The sequence below is a fragment of the Nothoprocta perdicaria genome, unplaced genomic scaffold (genome assembly GCF_003342845.1).
Source record: "Nothoprocta perdicaria isolate Ctin4 unplaced genomic scaffold, notPer1 scaffold_5, whole genome shotgun sequence".
NCBI lineage: Eukaryota > Metazoa > Chordata > Aves > Tinamiformes > Tinamidae > Nothoprocta > Nothoprocta perdicaria.
Window position 1 is genome coordinate 6,494,442 of NW_020455754.1, and position 22,905 is coordinate 6,517,346.

General features: G+C 39.6%; 1 protein-coding gene across 4 annotated transcripts in view; it reads right to left on the bottom strand.

The window, feature by feature from the left end:
- SGCD (sarcoglycan delta) overlaps positions 1-22,905 on the bottom strand; it is a 236,370-nt gene that overhangs the window by 57,075 nt on the left and 156,390 nt on the right. For all 4 annotated transcript variants that reach the window (XM_026047658.1, XM_026047661.1, XM_026047659.1 and 1 more), the window contains exon 4: positions 8,460-8,561. In XM_026047658.1, coding sequence (XP_025903443.1) covers positions 8,460-8,561 — 102 coding nt within the window. The remainder of the gene's footprint in view (positions 1-8,459; positions 8,562-22,905) is intronic.

The window sequence follows — 22,905 nt, forward strand, 5'->3', positions numbered from 1 at the left end:
GCCCAGCATGATGGATTCCTGGTGATGGCTTCATTCTGATACTGATTCTGATACTGATTCTGATACTTCATTCTGATACTGATTCTGATACTACATATGTGTAGTATATGTAGAAGTCATAGGACTTAATCCAGCAAAGAACACACATGTATGCCTAACTTTACGTATGTAAATGGTCTTACTGACATTAGTAAAGTAACTCATGACTCTAATTAATTAATTAATTAAATATCTGGTTGGACCAAGGCCTATATGAATGAGTCACTAAAAAGTCAGGATGCTCCTTTTGTGATTGGATTTATAGATGTTTTTAATCACACAGGTCATAAACAACACTCATGCATGGAATAGCAAGCTCCAGCACTATACCACAAAAGCTGGCTGGGCTTGGACTATATTTTTCCTAAAAATAATGCTAGTATACATGGGAATAGATGGCCAGGCATGGCCTTAGGCCATCTACAGGCCAAAAATAAAGATATTTCAGACTGGGAGATGTTAACAGCCAAAGAAATTTTACTTTCAAAAGCAGCAAGTTAGTTTTCCCAAGAGCTTCAATCAATTTGCCCTAAGAAAACAGGAGCAAGTTTAAAGTGGTTCTTGTTTTACACTGCGTTCTTCTTTCTCCAAATCTGAAATCTGTCATTTAGGAACAAAACAACCAGAGAAACTCTTATCACTTGCAATGTTGCTCGTAAATGAAATCTAGGTGGTCTGATTTTTCCCTTCCTGTTGCAAAGCAAAGAAGGCACAAACTAAACTGTCTATAAAACTAGTTCTAGTTGCATCTGTCTGCACTTCCTAATGACAGCACAACTTGTCTTGTCAAGTAATACTTGCTTGTTAAAACAACAACAAAAGAGAAAAAAAAAAAAAAAACACCAGCAAACAAAAAAGGAACCCCTTCCTCCCCCCGACCAAAAGAAACATCCCAAAATGTTTCCAAAACAGTTTTGATCAATAGAAGAGCTGTCAAAGTAAATGTTGTGTTCTGATGGACAGAGCGCTGTCCATCAAGCTCTGTTTCTGAAACTTCCTGTAAAAAAAAGCATTCTGTTTCTTTGTCATTGGATCTTGTTATATGTCTTAGCGTTTCTTTTCATCTAACCAAACTGCAAAGTTCCATTTTCACATTCAGTATTATGAAACTGTTCTTGTATTTCAGTGTTTCTAAAGCAACTTGGATTCTGACTGTCAGTAGCGATGTCTAGACACAGCAAATCCTTAAACTCAAGGCCTTTGCCCTCAACAGAGGGAAATGTAGCAGTATACAATTGTACACGCTGTTCCCTGAGCAGTTTCAAGTGTTTTACATGACTTATTTCTTTCCGAGCCTACAGCTTGTTAAAATTAAGTTTGGATCAAGTTTTGGATTGAGAATTCAAGTCTACTGCACAAGTGAACTCAATTTAATGGGTTGCTTCAGGTCAGCTGTTGTGAACTACCAGCAGAGCTTCTTTTTCAACAGCAATACTTGTCTGGCAATACAAGTAAGCCATAGAAAACTCATAATTAGTATGTGACAAATGTGTCCCACACTCATGACAGCCCCAGTAAAACTCCCTTTAAAAWATAAAATTTAAAAAGCCAAATAAAAGGATAAAAGAACAACGTACAGCTCATACAAGCCTGTAGGAATAGTGAAAGGCTATAACATACAGCTGATTAAGAAAAGTAAAAAAACTGAGCTTCACAGCATCTTCCCAGTTAAATCCTAAAGAGGAAAGCATGTAAATTCCAGAAGTCAAACCCAAACCTAAGCTTAAATAACAGACACCAGGAACATGGCACACACTCCAAGAAGTCAAGAAACTGCCTCCAAATTGCATTCAGGACAACTATTTTCACTTCCAGCTTTTCAATCAATAATTACACACCTTTTTTTTTTTTTTTTTTTCCCCCCTTTGGAGAAATAAATTAAATCCATTTTTATATCCATGGAATAAAATAAATTTATTCCATTTTTGTTCTAACACTTTCTCTCCTGTCCTCAGCTCAGCTGTAAACACACTGTGGGTTGGTATGCAACACTTCCATGGAATCACAAAATCCCATCACTCAGGTCTTCTCCTGTCCTCTCCACAGACTAAACACTAGAAGCAGCAGCAAGCAATTTCTGTGATCATGGTGAAATGCAAGACAAAACCTCAGAGATCACCCAGCCTTACCTAGAAACTCACCTTAAGCTGTGATGCACATCGCCTGTTTTATGACCATAAAAATTCAGCCGCGAGTGTTTGAAACGAAAAGGAGAAGKGAATCAGATCAAAACAACAGAACAAACACATGATCTAAACTCCTTCCAGCTCAAGCAGATCATTTTCACTTGTGGAAGTAAAAAAAGTCAACAAAACTGGGAGATGGTTGGAGAAGTTCTTCTCCTTGATGGTTGGCTTTAAGGCTACTCACTAGCCTGCACCAATACAGTGGCCCAAATTCCCTCTCTAGAAAAGAAGACCACATATTTACTCAGCTTAGGGGTTCAGATACTTCCACAGAGACCATACTGGGCTTTCTGGACACCAAACCTCCACTGATGTTAGGATTAGGAAGTGCAAACACATTGCTCCCAGAATTATTTTAGAGGTGAACCCATATTGAATGTATAGACAAAAGCCAAGGTAGGTAGCCCACTGGGCATAGCTGATTGACTTTAATAGGTGTTGATTATGCTGCTCATATTGCATGAAATTAAAAAGCTTACAAACGTTATGAGCCATTACCCTTCCATTTAGGACAGCTTATGACATGCTAGCAACATTTAATGAAATCTTTTTCAAAATGCCATAGGCAGCCTCAATGAGATTTTGCTTTGAAATGTAACTTGTGGAGCTCTTTCAGAAAGTTTGTTTACTGCAGAGCTTCCTCTCTTTCTTCTTTTGCCATGCAAACGGACATTGCAAAGGTAGAAGAGTTAAATGGCCTGTTTTGCGCTGAGAGTGCCAGCTCTTAGACGAGCAATTGGGAACGTGAAAAGCAAGACCTCGTTCTACTCTACAAAATTTCCTTGAAAATTGCAACTTCAGCAACTTCTGGCCAATGTTGTTATGAAGGTAGAGGGAAATGTTTTCACAGTTCTAAAATTTACTTAAATCTCTCCAGTAAACTGGAAATGTCACAGAGCCACTAACTGCTCCCAAAGCTCTGGGGCAACCAAGGTTTGGGCTGAAGTAAAATTTTTGGAATTTACTACTGCAGAATTAAAGTTATTAAGAGAAGAGCATATGAGTTTTATGAATCCCACTGGATGCTCATAGCATACTGCCATAAAGACTTGAATCTGCTCTGGATGGTGATAGCAATAAGAACTGCTCATCAACTGAGAGTGCTTATGCGAAAATGAGGCCTTTTTTAGCAACCTGCTCTGTTGCTGCTTTGTATTTTTACTGTTTGGTTCTCTGACTGACAGCTTTCCTCTCTGTTGATAGCTACTGGGCAAACAAAACTCAAACTGATCAAAGAGGGAGAGGCTTTACAGCAAACAGGCATAGGCACAAACTCTAATAACAAGCTATCTGGACTGGTGCCATAGTGCATGCTTAGTAATCTCTATAGAGAGAACATGAGACAGTCAGACATGGTTACAAGGATGCTTCTTTTCGTTAGAAATGTGATCATTAGTAACCYTGTTTTTTTTTCTTTTTTTTTAAAAAAWGGGGGGTTAAATAATATTTTTACATATGTTGCTAAAAATGTCCCAAAAGAAGGAATAAGCTAAGGAAATCTTGTTAGAGGACAGAATAATTCAACATCCTTCTGTCTGTGCCTCAGAAGCTGACCACTGATAGCGTGAGTTTTGCCTCAGCCCTGAAGCTATAGGGGCAGATGCCTATAGATGCCCAGATGCAAACATTAGGGCACCAACATGAAACCATGTCCATGAGTGGCCAGCCAGCTTTCACAGATCATTCATCTCAGAGTGTAAAGGAAGACACCTCTCTTTAGATAGTCCATCATTGAAGAAGTGTCTAAATGCTGGAAGGACTAATGTCCAAATTGCTGGTGAGAGTAAGGGAATAGGGACCACTGAGAGACAATAGCATGGAGACGTGAACTTCATTTCCATTGTGTGATGCTTTCAGTGAGAGCACTCAAATCCTTAGGCACTTTGCTGGACCAAATCATCAGGAACTAATTCAATATCCTTTTATTGCCCTATAAACTCTGACAAAGGAAGCAAAGGAATTGTCCTGCCCCTTTCCTTTAAAAATATCATGCTTCTTTTGTGTCAGCTGAGCCTCTTCTGAAGGCTGAATTTCCACTACACAATCTGAGCATAATATGAAATTGCAATTATCTTGCTAYCTGCTATGTTGCTTTTTAATCTAAATTAGTATTGTATTGCTTATAGATGTGTATTTATGGCAATGAGGCAGGTAGCCCCCATGTGGGCACAYGTCGTTATTTAATCCAAATACATGGTTTATTGTTTTCCAGTGGGTATTTTTAGGTCTGGGGCAGGTAGGCTCACAAAGCAATTAATACGGAAGAATACCCGCATTACAGAATTGCTCCTGTGCTTTAAAGTTATATTCCTCCTCTTCCAGATTTGAACATTGTGAGAAAAGCACATGAGCAAACTAATGACTTTTCAGTCCTAAAAGCCTCCTTTAAATTTTCCATCATTCAAACACTGGCTAGGAAAAATAAAAAGTTTAGAAAAGCATATTTTATGCACTAAGTAGGCTAGCTTTTATGCTGATGAGAACTTAATATAACAACAGTGAAAGGAATAGCAGTTATCAGCCCTAATCCACAACTGTGAAATTTTTTGGCCAAATAGATGCCCTTAGGGAATCACAGTCAAGGGTTAGGATGGGCATGCATGCCAAGGTGTTTCSCACAGACAGCAGAACTAGGACCCCTCATATCACCCCAAAAAAAGGAAAAATAAAAAAGACACTGTATTTTGCCTCAAGGGTTTTTTTGGAAATACAACACTCYTCTTTTAAATTGTTTTTGTTGACCAAAAACAAGAAATAGAACTTCAAGATAAAACGAGCACAATACACTAATAAATCTTTCTCTTTTTAGAGGGGTTTAAAATCTCCTCAAAAGCTGCTCAATGACTTCTGCCATCATTTATACCCATACAGCAAAAGAGTAACTTTGCAGCCCTTCGGAGAGGCAAGAAAGGTTTGTGCCCACAACACAATGAGTGCTCCCAGATGTACCCACCACTATCATGGTCTGCCAAGAGAGATGGATGGGAATAGTCCCAGTACAGAGTTTTCTGCTGCAAAGTATCTTGATTGAGCAAATCCACTTGGCTAAAGAATGATCACATCAGCTTTAAAAGGATATAAGGTAAGAAGGTCCAGGAGTAAACATTTTCAAACTGAGGCTTTAATTTCTATCTATTCTCTTGACATGAACATTGAAAGGTCAAAAATATCCTAATGCTATAACGGCAATAACTTTCTCTATGTCCTAATGCTGAGATCATCATCTCATTGGTTTTTGCACACTTACTCAGCACAATAATTCCCGCAATGCTACTGCATAACCTCAGCTCATGATTTTCTTTCTATTGTTATCAGAACGGAAAATATACATAGTGCTTTTTTTTTCTTTTATTTTCTGTGTTGGTTATAGACTTGGATGTGGCAAAAATAATTGCACAGAAGAAAGCTAAGCCTGTGCTTAGAGTAAATTTGAAGGAGCCTACCTGTTAGAAGCTATTCTCAACAGAGGCAGCAAAATTTCCATTTTTAAATCTCCATTCAAATTAAGTCAATGAAGACTGAAGAGCACAAARCTGTTTCTATTGCTTTCCAGCACATCAAATTAACAATTTGTGCTGCTACATGCAACTTTCAGTCAAAGTTTGTCTGATTTATAAGCAAGCAGATGGTTCACACGATTGTCCACAATAAATTACAACAGTTAGAAAGACAGCTACATTTTGAGAGTGACAGTGCAGCTGAGCTACAGATGGGTTTATAGATGACCCTTCCAATTTTTAATAATCTCCACAATTTATGTGCAAAGTAAAGAAGTGCAAGGATTCCTGATGCACCTTCTTGACTAAGAACAAATCACTTTTATTTACGCAAGCAATACTTCATGGTCCAGTTAACTTCTTAATTAAAGGMAGCAAGATGCTCATGTTCCATGCAAGTGGCATGGAAAATAATGTTTAGTGTGCAATATGTTCAGTTGGGAGTTTAAGATGCTCTCATTGCTTCTGGAGAAGTAAACACAACTATCGCATTTGTTTGAAACAGAGCACAAGGTGCAAACTCTGCTACCAYTAGCTAGTATTCATTACTCTCTAGATAACATCTAGGCTCATGCACTAAGGTTACTTTTATTTGCAAGCTCTGATGCTTACAAATAGGCTGCTAATCTATAATAAATCAMATCTATAATAAATCTAATCAAATACAGCTTTGATTATTCCATGGTATTTGCAAATATTCCAAGGGTATCATCCTTTGACTGATTGCAACTATTTTGCACATAGAACAAGAAAGTAAAAATTCACCCAAATTGATAGCATTGCACATGTTCTCTAGTCCACTAAGAAGTTGGAGAATCTGTATGCAAGACAAATAATTCAATACAGTCCTGAGGCCCATCTACTGAACTCAACAGAAACTCTGCCTCCTAAGACTCTAATTCAGTCCTTCTTGCTGGCAACTAGATCCTTCTCCGGGTAATAGCAAAAACAATACTAGTTCTGGAGGAGAGATAAAGCAATGAGCCTAAAACAGGCCTTACTTTGTGGTTCATCTTCCTCATGTTTGTTAAACTGTCACTTGTGTTGAAACCAGTTTCATAGTTGCAAAAGGGCTTCGTCCTATTCGCCTTTTCAAAATGTAGATCAAGATGATAATACGTAAGATCGTATGTAAGAAGTAAACACCCAAGTAACAAGGAGGAGCTCTCTGTTCTCTTAGCAATTAAATATCATTTTCAGCAATCTAACTGGAGAAAAGAAATGTTAATAGCAATTCTTCAGTCTATTTATCAGCCTATGGGTTGTACTTTTTCACACACCTTATGCCACAAAGTAGATGCCACACCAGGCTCTACAGTTCRCTTTCAATTCAGGGATAAAAACATTTACAGATATGAACGTTTTCTCATTAACTTTTCCTCCTAAATGATTACGCTTGTTCAAATCAATTCATAGCMATCTTACAGAGGTTACAACCTTCAATAATTAAATCAGATAGCATATTGGATATTGTGTTGATTACGCTACAAGTTCCAATTTCTTCAAGACCACTGAAATGCTAAGATAATGGGATGTTAACTTTATTTAATTAGCTATAAACCATTGTTATCAACATGGAAGGTTGGTATCTGACTCAAATTAACACTTCAGATCAGGAAATAAGATAGATGACATATTCTGTGAAGGATCCTGGATACTATATGCAATCTCTTCAGCTACTTTAAAGCTTCTCAGGACAAATAGGATTGCATTGGAAAGAACAAAAGGCACTGACAGTCAATTAAATATTACTATGAATATGTTATTTCAATCACACTTGGGTTCTTTCTCATTTTCAGTTGTTAATGTTCTTGCCACTCTTGTCAAGCAGTCCCTCCTAGCAAATTTGAATTTTAACTGCACATAACTTTAAAACACAACATGAAATAAAACTGAGAACATAATATGGGTTTATTGTACCAACAGAGAGATCAGCACATTGTGCTAAGACATCACCTGTCTGCTCTCTGCAAAAAACAGCACTACTAAAATGCACACTGGATTTCCCACCTGCCTGCAACCCCCATGCCTAGGAAAAAAACAGTAATTTTCATAGAATCATAGAATTGTTAAGGTTGAAAAGGATCTTTAGAGGTCATCTAGTTCAAGCTCACTGCACTTGCAGGGCCACCTAGAGCACGTAGCACAGGGTTTCATCCAAGCGGGTTTGGAAGATCTCCAGAGAAGGAGACTCCACAATCTCTCTTGGCAGCCTGTTCCAGGGCTCTGTCACCCTCATTGTTAAGAAATTTCTCCTTAAGTTCCTGTGGAAGCTTTGGTGCTTCAGTTTGTGGCTGTTTCCTCTTGTCCTCTTGTGGACACTGTTGAAAAGAGGCCAGTCCCATCCTTCTCAGTTCCCCCCTTGAGGTATTTATAGACACTGATCAGGTCCCCCCTCAGCCTTCTCTTCTCCAGGCTGAACAGGCCCAGCTCTCTCAGCCTTTGCTCATAGGGCAGATGCTTCAGGCCCCTGATCATCCTTGCAGCCCTGGGCTGGACTGTCCAGTAGTTATCCACCTCACAATTGCCCAGAGGATATAGCATCCACATGAAATACCCAAGGACATCCACTTTCTTATCTCCCACATAAAGTTTGTGCAAAGCTCATGACATAACTTATCCAACAYCCATATCACCCTGCCACTTAGTTTTTGTTGTTATTGTTGTTGCTTTTTAATTTAAATATAGTTAAGGCTACAAAAATGTGATTATTCTTCCCCTTTTCCCCACAACTCACTGGTCTGGACCGGATTTCTTTGGCATAGAGAGGTTTCAAGAATTCTGAATCTCCTTCCAGCTTTAGACCCTTCTCTGTGATTCTCAGGTTCCCCATTCCATCCTGAAACACAGACAAAAAAAAGAAGCGACTCCATTAGTCACAATTACTAAACACACCAGGCTTCTAACAGCAGAAAGATTCTTTCCTCTGCAAAGAAGAACATGTAAAGGCACTAGAGAATGCAATTACTTGTGTTATCCTTTTAGCTCTGTTTCCGTGAGAAAATTCTATTGAGAGCAATCTGCAATGCCCCCCAGTAAACCATTTACACAGATGAAAGATGTTCTTTTAAGCTAGGCATCTCTGCTCAAAGAGACACAGCGATGTTCTATGTTAACAGGAAACCATTCACTGTAATATTCACCGTGTGGCTGTATATTAATATACCTGCTCATTCATAACAAATCCATATAGAGAATATATGATTAATTCTACTGATCTGATACACACACACACACAAAATGTAGTTAGTTAGGAGTATTGCAATAAAGTGTGGCATGTAGTGGGCATCTGCCCTTGGGGATTATGCCCAGTGAAAGGGCAGGACACTCTGGGGTGGCTTCTCTGGGGTTATCAGCCAGCACCAAGAACGGGGCAGATGAAGAGGACACARACAACTGCCAAGTAGCTGCAGTTCTCAAAGGTATCTCGTGCTTCTCACACTATAAGATACAACACAGCTCTACTAGAAATCACATATAAGGAAATATTTGCTATGGGAGAAGCACCCAAGCAACATGAACACGCTTTCAATTGACTACTGCATATCTGGGACTAAGTCCAGGGAGGAGCAGCTCAGGAGTGGGGCCTTGTTGTATTCCTCATGCCACSGCATGTGGCACAGTACAGCTGACCACAAGGGTGACCAGCATTTTGCATTTGCATTTTGGCAGACCCATTCGATGGACACATGCACGGTGCCCAGTGCTCTCTGTGCTGCGCTATGAAAAATCTTTCTGACAAATGGTGCAGAGTATTGGCTGCAGGCTGCCAGCAGATGACTGCAAATAGTCCATTTTCTTTAGAAATTGTTTAGTTATGTGTGTCCAAGGTGTAATGAAACATCTGACAAACTATAATAGCAAACAAAATATATGTCAAAATTTTGTACGCGGTTTTCTTTCGGTCTTTATGCAATAAGACAGGTATATGGATACACTGGCACAGAGTAGAATAGGGCTCAACTAAAAATATTTCACCTTTAGCTTGTGAGAGAAAGTCATAACTTTTACTAAAATGAGGGTTTAGGCTTATTTAAGCTATAATTACTTAGAAAGGTACGTGTGTGGAAGAAAAGCTAGAGGGGAAATTGCAAAAGATAAATGTATTATCAATAAACACATTAAAATGCAAGGTGTTGTATCTAACATTCAGAATGATTTTGAAAGTCTGCAAGCAATGAGGTAGGTTGCTTTGTTTGTCAAGTAGCAGGTCTGGAGAATATCTTTTAGCATAAGTTTGATTGATGTCACCAGGATTACAGAGACTGCCATTAACAAGGTCTATGTGTCCATGTATGTAAATTAAGACTGGGAAATGGACAGACATCAGGTAATCGAGAACAGACATAGCAATCTGCCACAGAACCTTGTTTTTGTCCTGTTTTTCTAGGCTAGCAAAGGCAGAAGGATGATGCTGTAATGATACCTCGGGCTTTCCAAGACAGGGCTGGATGTGGTGATCACAGAATTGACGACAGCCAAAGCTCAGCACAGGGAGGCAGTGGGAATGAGGAGCAATGCACACGAGCACTGACAGCAACGGGATTCACGCTGCAGTCAGGACAGACACTGAAACCAAAGGGCTTTGAGGCCACAGGATGCCAGGAGGAGCAACTTGGAGACCAACTGATCTATAGATATAGAGATGGAAGATGGTCTCTGTGGCACCATGCAACTTAGGACCTCCCTGAGAGGTTCTGGGCTGCCTCCTTCTCAGCACTGCTACACCYGTCCTTAAACACAGATGCCCACATCAAAAGAGACACTTCAGAGCCTAAACAGCGGCAATTTAAGAAGTTTAAGAGGAAAGGGATATAAGCTTGGATAAAGGCCCTAGAGTGATAAAAAAAAAAAGACCTAGAAAACCCATCAAAACCATGTGTATTTGGAAATACATCTCAAATTTTCTAATCCAACTGCAAAAAAAAMCCCCAAACCATGGCTGTCTGCTCCCTTTGTGGGTGCACCAGCAGCYCTGGAAGAAGAACCCCTGTCACTAACAGAGAGTGGCTAACCCAGGTGCACTTGTATGCATTACTGCCAAAAAGTGTGGTGAAAGACAGGCTTCTAGAGGGATAAAAATCAAGGAAAGAGCCTGTCAGCAGTGAGAGCAGTCATCTGCCAAAAGGACTGAAGGTTCCTCAGCCCCAAAAATTATCACTCCCAGTACTGGATTCTGCCAATGTCTGCCAGACTTATGAAAAAGGATAGGCTCGGGAATTTTGGATGATGAAATGAATAGTGTTGTATCATTTTGAAATGAAAGCTGTSGTTAAACTTTAAACAGAGACATATGCTGAGAAGGCTATTGAGTGCTGAAGGGAAGCAAATGAGAGATGGGTCATAAAGTGCCAGTCGCTACATTCCTTGTCCCAGGTGTGAAATACTGGCTTATTAATTCTGGGTTGGTGGTGGCACAGTTAGGGGGTTCATTTATTTCAAGCAACAACATGAAGGAAAATGAGCAAAATATGATTATGCACCAAAGGGATCAGATTACATTTTGATAGTGGCATGCTTTGCTATTTTGAGTGAGCAGGAATTACTACAGCTATTTGCAGACTCTCACATGTTGAAAACGTAGCTTTTACACTGCTAAAAAAAAACCACAAAATCACTCCCAAAATAGATATTTCAGTAAGGTTACAAGCCCTGAGGGGTTTCACACTGTAGACTTGTCTCTGGCTTCATTAGGAAAACCTGCAGGTCATGGGAGCTGGTATATGCCATGTCTAGCTGCAAGAGCAGCCATCTCCAGGGACAGAAAATCCTAAAGACTTCCAGGAGTCGCTCCAGAGCTGAAGCGAGGCAGTAGTCTACTAGTAACATAGGCAGCAATGCATAAAGGGATGYGCCAAGCTGCCACTGAAGCTGTGGCTAACCAGCCATCAATTTCAATGGCTCCTAATTATCTTCTATCCTGATTATCAACATAGATAACTCTACTTTTACATATTTCTCTTCCTTTCTCTTCTTCATCCTCTGCCTCCCATGTGGCCCCTATATGATTTCTAGATACAAAAAGAATCACACATATACCGCAAATCCTATGCCTCAGAAAAGACATTCCAGGCCACGTCCACAGACATAATGTTCTACAACCAAAACATGAGGAAAACACTTGATGTGATCTTCAAAGGAGGTGTCGACTCCTACAAAACCACCGAGTCAGATAAAAAGAGATGCCTCAGCTATGTACTTTATCTGAACCTCTGAGAATCTTACTCTCTCTCCACCCGTGACTGCCAATCCCACTAAAACCTGTGCCCACCAGGTATTATCTCTTGTCTTCCCTAGTGTTTAGATCAGGATGCAAGGCTTAGCACTCACTCTGACCACGATTAGCTCTCTGCTGCTCATGTTACTCCTGATTAAAGCTGACAGCCTTTTGTAGTGACATTCTGGGCCATCAGGGCAAAAAGATGCAAAGGTTGCAATTGAAGTTTAAAGGGAATCCCTGGTGTGCACCAGTACAATCAATACTAACACACATTCATATATTATTTTGCATTAGAAAAGAATCAAGCGTCTGGCAGAATCACATAAAGACACCAAAATACAGATATTGTAGAGAGAAATAGAAGGGAACTTCCCACTACCACCCGCTTTGAATTATTCAGCTCTTTGGTAGAACATGGTGAAAAATTTCACATCAATTTTATCATCCAAGCCACTTTTCTTTTTATACAACACCTTGTAATGGGGTGAGCATAAAAATTTATGTACTATTGCCAACTGCTCTGTGATAAAATGGGACAGCAATGGTAAAATCTTGAATAACAAAAATGTCATTTTGGTGTTACTGGTGGAGGAAGGATTTTTTTTTCTTTTTTTACTGAAAATGAATTCAGTTTAAAATGCAATCACAAATGGTGGTGTTAGTGTTAGGAGAACAGCTCAATGGAGCTGCAGTCTCAACACCAAGGTTCCTCTCTGCCTTCTGTAGTTAGCATTGCATAGAAAAGTCTATTTTTTGCCTCCCTTTTTGAAAGCTGTTTGTTATTTTATAGTTTGCTTTGTGGCAAATTCAATTTGCCAGGATAAGAAGCAGGATAGCAGGATAAGAAAATATTTCACAGCAGCCAACCTAGCTGGAGACGTGTATTCCTGCTGTAAGAGCAGGAATGTCTTCTCCTCCTAGGAATCCAAGCACACAAGATCTCCCCTTTTCTGCACCTTTTTCCCTTTGGGTCCTGAAGTGCTTAAGAATGGAAGTCAGTCTCTTAGCTCCCACGACATCCTTGTTAAAGGATGGCTGCTCAAGGAGTATGAGAGACGTTCTCCACCAGTGGAGTCAGGAGTAAACCCACAGGTTCTCACTGAAGCACTGAACCATCCCACTCACCCAAACTGCTTTCCTATTGACACAGTGATGAAAGGGCAGAGCTTGAGGCACAACCCTGTGACAAATCCAGCTCTGCAGCTTGGTGATCTGGGCACTCACACAAGGGAGACTGCTCCAGTTCAGCACTGCTGCTGGGGAAGAGCAGCATTGCTCATAGGGAGTCTGCCATCCATTGCAGGTTCATAAAATCAGGCTGGCTTGTGCCACAGTTTAAGCTAGTCAAAAAAAAAAAAAAAAAAAAGTTATCTGATGTGGCCTTTCATGCCAGGATGCACAGTTCTTCACAAGCAATAAATTCATTCTCACAGCTGCTCTGCACTTGCTCATTCATCCTGGCATTTCTGAATAGAGAAGGCAAATTTGCAGTTTACTGGGATTTCAGGGATACTGGTGAACACAGCTGTCTGCCGATCACCACCATCCTTCGTCACTTGCCAAGGATCTGGAWTGCTTTGTAAAAGGCAGGAGGCACTTCCCTCATCCTTCACCTCCATTCCTTTCCAGTTTATAGGACCAAAATTGTTGCAGAGTTTATAGCTGCGTGGGAGGGAAGCAGGCATGTTTTCATCAGGAATGAACTGAACTTATGTTTGGTAATGTCCCAAGCGAGAGAATTACCTTTGGAGACTGTTCGCATCAGTTGGCTCCAACAACTGTTTATCACTGCTTGTGTTATTGATTGTTGTTCTCTGCATTGCTCACAGGCATGTGCAAGTTATTATACTGTTCAATACATCCAAAGTTGGGGAAAAAGGAAGAAAAAGAAAATAAAGGAAATGCTCTTTCCTTTCTCTGCTTATTTTCCTCTACCTGGAAAATTTCTGTGCTATTTTTCTAACTCTGGCTTGAGACTGAGTTTTCCATATTCCACAGATTTAAGGAAGAGACCTATACTGATAAGGATCACCACCAGTTCTTCATAGTATCAAACATCATTTTGCTCTAATGAGATCTGCTCACCCTCCTTCCCCTCGTTTTCTTCTTGTTAGATRTAATCTAAAGAAATGCAGGACTCTAGCTGTGAATCAGCAGCAGAATTTCCCTACAGAAGTAAGAGATACCAAACACCTGCCAGCTTGCGGTAAATCACTATATGCTGAAAAGCCTAAGGACAAGGGATGCAAAAGCAAGCAAATATTTCTGATATTCATTTTTCAGCACTGAATGTGAGTTTATTCCCGGCAGTCTCACAAACTTCCCATGGAACACTCGGATCCCATTCCATACCAAGGCAAACGGCGAGGAAATGTCCTCCAAGACCTTAAACACAATCATGCCAACGGTGTGAATGGGGCAAGGGACAGGAATGAACAGCTGCAAGCACTACCACAGAAACCCTCGCCTAAAATAACTCCTCTAGCTTGCTCCAAATTGGAGTATATGACACATATTAACATGCAGTTGGTAAGACATGTGTCTGTCCCTCTACCTCAATGTCACAGTAATGAGCTTGTCCCCAGCAACTCAACAGAGGAAAAAAATGATACAGCAGGACAGAAAACAGACATGATTGTGAGTGCTCAGACAGCATGACACCTCTGCATGCCACAGTGGCATTAGGGACATCTGTCATGCTTATGTTCATGTAGAACCTCTTGCCTCTGTCAGTCCTTCCATACTGACAGGCTGTTCAGTGCTGTCTAYGCCACTTCTTAGAACGTGTTTAAAAGTCTTATGCAGCTTCCACTTAAGACAAACGAAGCTTATGCATTGATCTTCTATTAAGAGGTGGTAAAAAGATCTTAAAATGCAGGAAGGTCAGGATAAAATGTGATTTTTTAATTTATTGTTTATAACAAGATACAACTGACTACAACCTAATTCTATACCTTACCGAAATTCCAAATTAGTGCTGGAATAATTCTCAAACAAATTAGCCAGCCAGTGCTGGAAGAAAGCTCAGTTCAGGATTTACTGCATGTTGCAGTAAACATGCAGTAAATCCTTTGGGCAGAGGATATTTCTTTTCAAAGGAAATTCCTAATGAGTTTGCTCGAAGCGTGATGGTGTGCAGCCCCACAAAATCATGACTTCTATGAAGTAAACAACCCCAATACAGAGAAAGCTTTTACAGGGAAAAAGATTAGCAGATCTATTGGGAAAATAATTACGAATCCCAACATAGTTACCACAACACAACCACCACATGCAGAATTCCTCTCTAGGGTTATAATTTCCTTTTTGATGGATACAGTAGGGAAGAGTTTAAAATTTGCCATTCACGTGTTACAGAACACTTTGGCACTGAAACGTTACAAAATGACCCATTTTCTCTTGAGTGCTTTCCTCTTTTTTGTTCCAACAYGGATTTTGAGGTTTGACATTTCATATTCAACATAAATGCCAAATGTGTTCCTTRTGTCCCCCCTTTTTTTGGTTTGGCTTATTAGCATAACTATGCTAATTTGAAGGAAAGACTCCCATCTTGCAGAAATTCATGCTTGCTCAAAACGGGAAAAAGATATTCTTATTTTAGTAGGAAGAAGTAGTCTTTTTATAATGCAGCAATTTAACAACAGACGCAGCACATACTTTCCCTGTGCAGTCCAAGGGATTTCAGAAACAGATTTTATATCCTGTCCTCTAATATTCCTGAATTATGATAACCTATCAATCACTGAGGAAAAACAACAAACAAATAAAAAACTAGGAGGAACTTCGACAAAACACCCTTTCTGGCATCACTCCCCCAAGGCTAAATTGAACCCACTCATTTTTACTTTGCTGAGGGAGTTTCCAAGGGAAAGGAGAAAGTTCCTTTCTTTCCATTTTGTGTTTTGGATCTATAGTCTAGAGTACACGTTTCTGAGTAACCCAGTATTTAGCAATTCCCACTGACCTGCAATGATGCAGCTGGATTAGAAGTGACAACGTGAAGAGAGGTAATGGGTCTTGAAAGGAGTTCCTGAAGGYGAGCTCTTGCAAATGAGGCCAATTGCTGGACCACTTCTGCCCATCACAAGAGCTAACATTCACCCCGCTTGGAGAAATGCAAACACACTCTGCTTTCTAAGCCCTGTTCAAGAACTATGTCAACATTTAGGGTATCAGAAATGCAAGCAGGACAGCTAGAGCAGTGCTGTGGCCTTTCTTGCAAGGTGTATTTGACAGGGCCATGGCAGTGGAGAAGATGCTGTCTCACTGACCTTCTCCAAAGCACCACACCTGCATCATGCGCTTGCTGCTATGGTAACATCAACTGCCAARGGTTGGACAACCAGAGTATAAATCCACATTTTCAACTGTTTCATTTACTCATTCATCTGCCAAGAGAAACAGGATGGATGGGAAGGGGCATTTCAGTCTACAAAGACCCCAAGCCACTTGCTGTAGAGCTCCTCCAAGGTGGCTTAGGTGTACACTTTAGATGCTGATGGATAACCGGGATAAATCCAAACTTCAGCAGTGCACAATAGCATTGAGACAGAAAATAAAAGGGCTGCCAGGCAAAATAATAAATGCATATTACGAAATGAAAAAACACTTCCCAGATGTGTTTCTAACTATACTGAAGTAGACTTGCTTCAGGGATTATTTTATTGATATATTATATATATATATATTTTTAATCAAGACTTGTACTAACAATAAGAGCTAGGAGAGGCAAGTTCAATTTATTTGCACAGATAGCTATAAAGAAATATGCTTTAAAATCAAATTCAGAGTATTAAGAGGAATCCATAGTCTCCTAGTTAGGAAACTGCCTTTATGGCTAAGGAACCACTGCAGCATCTTTATAGCTGTATTTGCCAAGAGAAAAATATAATTTAGCTCTTCCWCTATCAGAATATATTGAAAAATAATTTAAACTGTCTTCTAGTCTTATCTACACTGTATATGTGACATTGTCATTAGCAGGAAGGCTCTGGGGACAGCAAAGAAATGAGAAAACTGAAAGAGCTCCCAAAGAGTCAGCAACAAGGATATTGCTTCTGTTGCTTTTTGAGCAAATGCCAGGGAATAATTATTCATAGAGGACAATATATGGGTATGTTCAGGGTCCCTTGCCACTGGATATGGTGGGCAAAGAATGAGATCAGAACGTTAGGATGCATCCACTAACGTCAAATAACTCCAGSAATTTACACCAACCTGGTGTCTAAACTCCACTCAAGGAGGAAGGAAATGAAAGATTTTTGCAAAATTCCCTCCAGACATTGGGCTGCAGCAGCTGGGGCAGTTGCTGCCCCTGCCGTGAGCAGCTTTCCAGCCCAGAGACTGAGCTGACGGCTGCCGCAGCCACTCACTAACTGAGGCACTAATGGACTAACTGATCCCCAACTAATCCCTTCTCAGTTAGGGATTAACCTGAAGCCACAAGAAGCTTCAATTCTTCTTCCAGCACCTTGTACCACAACGCTGCGGCTAAGAAACCATATACAACCTCTTTTCAAAGCAACTGCCTGTATATAACCTCTTTGTAAGAAGCAGCAGGTTAACTTTGAAGTGCCAACAACTCCAACACCAGACACTCTCTATTTTTCACCATGGCCTGCATTTGTCTGGCATTTCTAAAGATGCATTACGCTCAGTGCTCCCTGTCCTTCTAGCAGCTTTTTGTTGAGCATTCCAAAATGTTCAGTAGGGTGAAAATAATGATCTTCACATACCACGGGACCCAGGAGCTTACTAGTCAACTTGAGTCCAAAAGCATTCTGCAAGATAACGCTGCCAGACCTAAATTCCAAAATCATCATTACAGTAGTTTATACTCTTCCAGCTGTAAAGTAATTGGAAGACACTAAGATGATATTCCTGATTACTTTTTTTTTTAGGAAAATAAACGCAAAAATTCTTTCCTATCAAAAGCCTGTGTGTAGAGTCTTTTAATTTCAAATTATTTATAGAGCAGGTTCTTAGTGAGTCATAGGGGACTTTTGCCAGAAGCCAAGAAAGTCTTTTGGAAGTCAGGAGCGTGCGTATTATGTGCGTGAAAATCAGGCGGTTACATGAAATAGCCAAGAATCACATGCAAAAAATATATACTTGGCATCAGTTCTGATTGCAAACCCACAAAAGAGCAACACACAGCTCCTCTTAACATTTTTTTAAAAGACATTCTTAAAGTCATAGGAAAGTGACTGTTTCTACTGAGCATTGGCCTTTAGAGAATATAGCTCTGTGTGTCACTCCAGTACAAAAATAAGTATTATTTGGGGATATTAGCATTTCTTCCTTTTTCAGCCAAACTCCTCTTAAAACATAACACTCACAGGAAGAAAATGAATTGCAATCTCTGCATTTCATTTATCTGGGGTTTGTAAGCTCAGCTCTGCTTTTTTCTTTCTCTTTTTCTTTCTCTTTTTCTTTTTTTTTTTTTGCCAGTGTCACAGTGCCAAGGTCGGCTAAATAATGAAATCTTTCAAAATAAATAGTAAATGATTCAGACCTGAATTTCCTTTATTGTGAAGGTGGCTTTGACCTGCCAGGCCAGGGGCGTTGAGCAGGTAGGCTACTCTGAGCTGCTGTTTTCCAGTGATGCTGGGGTGACCAAGGAGTGGTACCCGCTCCCCTCAGGGTGGCAGGATGAGCGAGAGCTAGCACACAACGCTGCAAATTTAGAAGTGTTACATTTCTCAGGTGGGTGTCTGCAAGGCTTGGCAGAAGCTGGTGGCATCTGGTACAAACCTGAGTCACCCTTTAAAGAAAAGGAGCACTCAGAGGAGCCCTGCGTGTGAATTGCTGCAAGTTTGGCACAGGGCTGATGGGGAGGAGGCCTTTGCAGGACGGGTGGCATCAACTGGCTAAGGACACAGCTGCTTTGGGCACCGAGTGAGGACACGGCAGGAGGCCCAAGGTCCCCAGCTGCCGCGTGGAGCCACCACATCCCTGGAGCCGGACTGGCTCCAAGACAACGGGACACAGTAGCTCCCATCACTGTCCAGACAGACCGCTGAAGGCAACCCATACTGTCCTATTGGGTTTCYGGCCACTTTGGCAGACCATGCTTGTTATTGCCTGGATATGACTTTTCTTTCCCCGAAAAGAACCACGGGAGGATAATGACACATAATTGCTAACTGCTGCATTTGGTTACAGACCAAAAATAGCAGAAAAAAAAAAAGAATTTTTCTCTCTTGAAGCAACTCAAAGCATAGAACAAAATGCAGAGGCCAGTACTTGTATTTCTGTAACCAGACTYTGCTGTCTGGTTGTACTGCTGCTTCTCCCCTGCCTGCCCAGGAGGAGGAATGGACTATTTGTGAGAATGATCACAGTAAATGCAGTGAGCAACCTTGCTACTGACACAGAGCTATTAACACAACTGTTACAGTATATCAACACAATAGGTTATTTCAACTCTGCTTTTACTGATTCTACAAGAAACGTATGGTTTATCCCTATAAAGTAGATCATGTATCACGTACACTTCCTTACTACACTAAAGTTGCGTCTTTCAGTGATGCGTGGAGCCTTGAAGACTTAACGGTCTTGATATCCCATTCAAAACACTCCAGTTTCCTTTAAAAACCTAGAATATCTAATATTCCTGACATAGGGAAGGTGACTAGTTCTCGAAAAGACACTCCTATTGAATGTTTACTGCTTAGTTGAAAGATTTGGAAATTACAGCATATTTGGCAGAAACTTTCGACTTGAATTTGTGATCAAAACTACTGTAGGCTGTTGGAGTCGCCTTAGGAAACCATGTTTATTCTTTCAACAAGCTTAAAAGATGCTTTAAAGGTTACATAACTTCAACTGCCATCTCTAGCTCCAATATTTATAAAAAAATGTAAGCAGAAAAAGTCACAGATCCGGATTCCTTGTATGATTACTATCTGAATCGGAGGAAAAAAAAATAATAAAAAAAAAAATCAAAGCATTGCAAGACCGAGCCTGGAACCTGTTAAAATACAAGATGTTGCATAAGGAAAGAGTATTTCTATTACATGAAGAAGTATTTTCGTTTGTGCTAGCGGTCACCTGTATCCCTTATAAATAAATAAATAAATAAATAAATAAAGCGCCTGCAGTTCTGAAGAAGTAAGAATAAGATTCTCTATAATTTTAAAAGGCTTTTTTAAGTTAAACAAATAAGCTTGAAGAGATCTTGAAAATCCTTTATATGTAGCTTAACGAAGGTTAAAATTATTTCGGGCAAAATTTTAATTTCTGCAAAACAATGAAAGAACTAAAGAAGTATCTAAAAAGGCAGGCTTTACTGAAGGAAAAACAAACATTAAAACACTAATTATATAGATACTGGGAGTATTTCTGCCACCAGAAAGTAAACAGAAAGAAAACTAGGCTTCTKCTGCAAACTCATTAGCAACTCGCATTTTTAAAGTCTACCTGTGTTTTCAAGGCCATTATTTCAACACCAGAAATACTGATATTTACATTAAAGCCATAGAAAGCTAAAAATAACATCTCAGATTCCAATCCACCCTTTATTCAGCACTTCTCTGATCTTAACGGTTTCATTTTGCCTCAGACTGGTCACCTGTTTTATTTAACTTCAGCCATCAGCAACACCACCACTCCAGCCCTGCATTGCTCAGACRCACACACTGCTTGCTAATGCACTCTGAAACTGTGTTGGGAGCTTGTTAAAGTCCTGCCACAGGCATTGCTTTTTTTAAGGGCATTTTTTTTTTCCTCCTCAATTGCTGTCATGGGGTAAGAAAAATCTTACATAATTTAAGATAATAATAGCTACACTGGTTAAACGTTGGACTGAGCATTTCTGCAGATGAGATGGAAAGTAACATCCAAAACCAGAGAATATAGCAGGGTGTGAAACTCTTAATARTCATTAATTTGTCTCTTTGGGGATAGCTCCCTGAACGACAGGCAAGTAACCAAAATGAAGGACATTAATTACCATCATGCCATTTACTCCGGGTCCATTGGGAGCAGGGTGACATGTCAAGGGCACCCCAAAGAGGGGCCAAGTCACCTTCAACCATCGTCTTTCTCATCTGCCAGCTGCTTTATACAGGGTGACAGGAAAGAGAGTGCTTTCAAAAGSGATCATCTGAAATGGTAAGCCCTTCACATTCTGGTTTCTAGCTGGATTCGGGACTTTGYTCAAATATTTGTGTTCTTAAAGTTCCGAAAACCACCTTATCTGTCCCTGCAATCCATCAAGGGATTTTGGCATAAAAGAGCTTTCTAATTTTCTGAACAGAAAAAAAAAAAATATTTGACCATCACGTTCTTTCTAAGGTGATAAATTCAGACTCACTATTTAACTGTACCATATGTTGAAGCACTTATGTTTACCTCTAAAATAATCTGACACTTTGCAGAAGGGGATTGCATGCTAGTCTCCTCTGCGCTGCCTGAAATTCTGAAGACAGACAGTGCCCACATTAGTGTACAAATATAACTTCAAATTGAGCTCATATGCTTCAGATTTCTGCTTATTGCACGTGTTCTTTTAAAGGCCTCTAAGCTCTCCAGTTAACAGAAGCTTGTGCCATGGCTAATAGAGGTAATATCCGTAATTGTCTTAGCCACAAAACCCAACAGCTGTCCTAGGCTTATCTACAGCATATACTTTGGAAGGGGAGGAGAGACAAATCCCTATTAAGTCCAGTTAATTAACATCCTTGCCCATTCTAGTATGGACATCCTAGAGATGCTTCTTCTGTGAAACAAAGTGGTGTCTTCTTAATTGTGGTTCATTCTAGGTGGATCCATTAACTATTGTGTGTCTTCCCAAGAAAGCACRTTCATTACCACAAGTTAATTGCTATTCAATTACCCTGAATTATAGTGTGCCTCTAAACACTTGAGCAGATAGACTCTCTAGAGATTTAATTTATTTTTAATGCTAATTAAGTCATACCCTGTATTGTCAGCAACTGATTATATYTAATTTTAAAACAATAACTTTGCACTAAAATTGTTTCCTATTGATTTTTTTCAAATTTCCTTTATAGGCAATTGGAGTGACAATATTTCCTCTTTGCATTATGACTGCTCTTGGCCAAAGATGTTTCCTGCCATCATTTTTTTCATATAATCTCTTTTGTTAGATGCAATATTTGCATATCTTTGACCTGATTTTTGCTGAAAAAAAGAATATGAGATATATATGACAGTAGTTTTTTTTTTTTTTTTTTTTTTTAAATCTTAGGCTTCTTTCCTCTTTCTTTTCAAATATTTTATCATATTTTCTCACCAAAAAAAAGTATAAATATCAAAGATGTACCTCACTACTTAACACTTCTTTTGATTTTTCAGTTCTCACTAACTGAAAAACAATGGACAAAGATTTTCTTTTCACAAAGTACTGCAATTTTGATAAACGGTAGCTGGCAACAATTAACAAACATCTGAGAGTCACCAGAGCAAGAAACTAAAGCTTTTTAATAGAAAAGCACAGGAGAGAATGAGTAATACATTGGCATCTCTCTCCATTATTGAAATGTATTTAAAAGAATAAAAGTGATCAATAAATATATCATACAATATTCAAAAAGGAGGCACAGAAGCTAAGGCAATGACCTTAAAATGTAACTTCTCTACTAAAAAAAGGAAGAAATGTAAAATGAATTGCTGCTAATTCAACACAATGTCCCATTAAACGTAGAAGAAAAAAGGCAAAGCTAAGACCAAACACAAAGCAGTATCAATAAATGCATTTAAAATAGGTGGATTTTGTTTTAATATATTTCCATTCAGCAAGTTCTCCTGAAACTAATGTAGTTCCTCTTGGGCACTGAGATGAATACAAACTGAGATGAATACAAACTGAGAATAATTAAGAACTCTCAATGTTGCTACATCCCATACGCCATCAATATTTTTTTTCCCCAGTGTGGGAATGGGTGTACGGAAACCCATCCCAGTAGTTCCTATCTAACAATTACCTCATGAAAAGCTC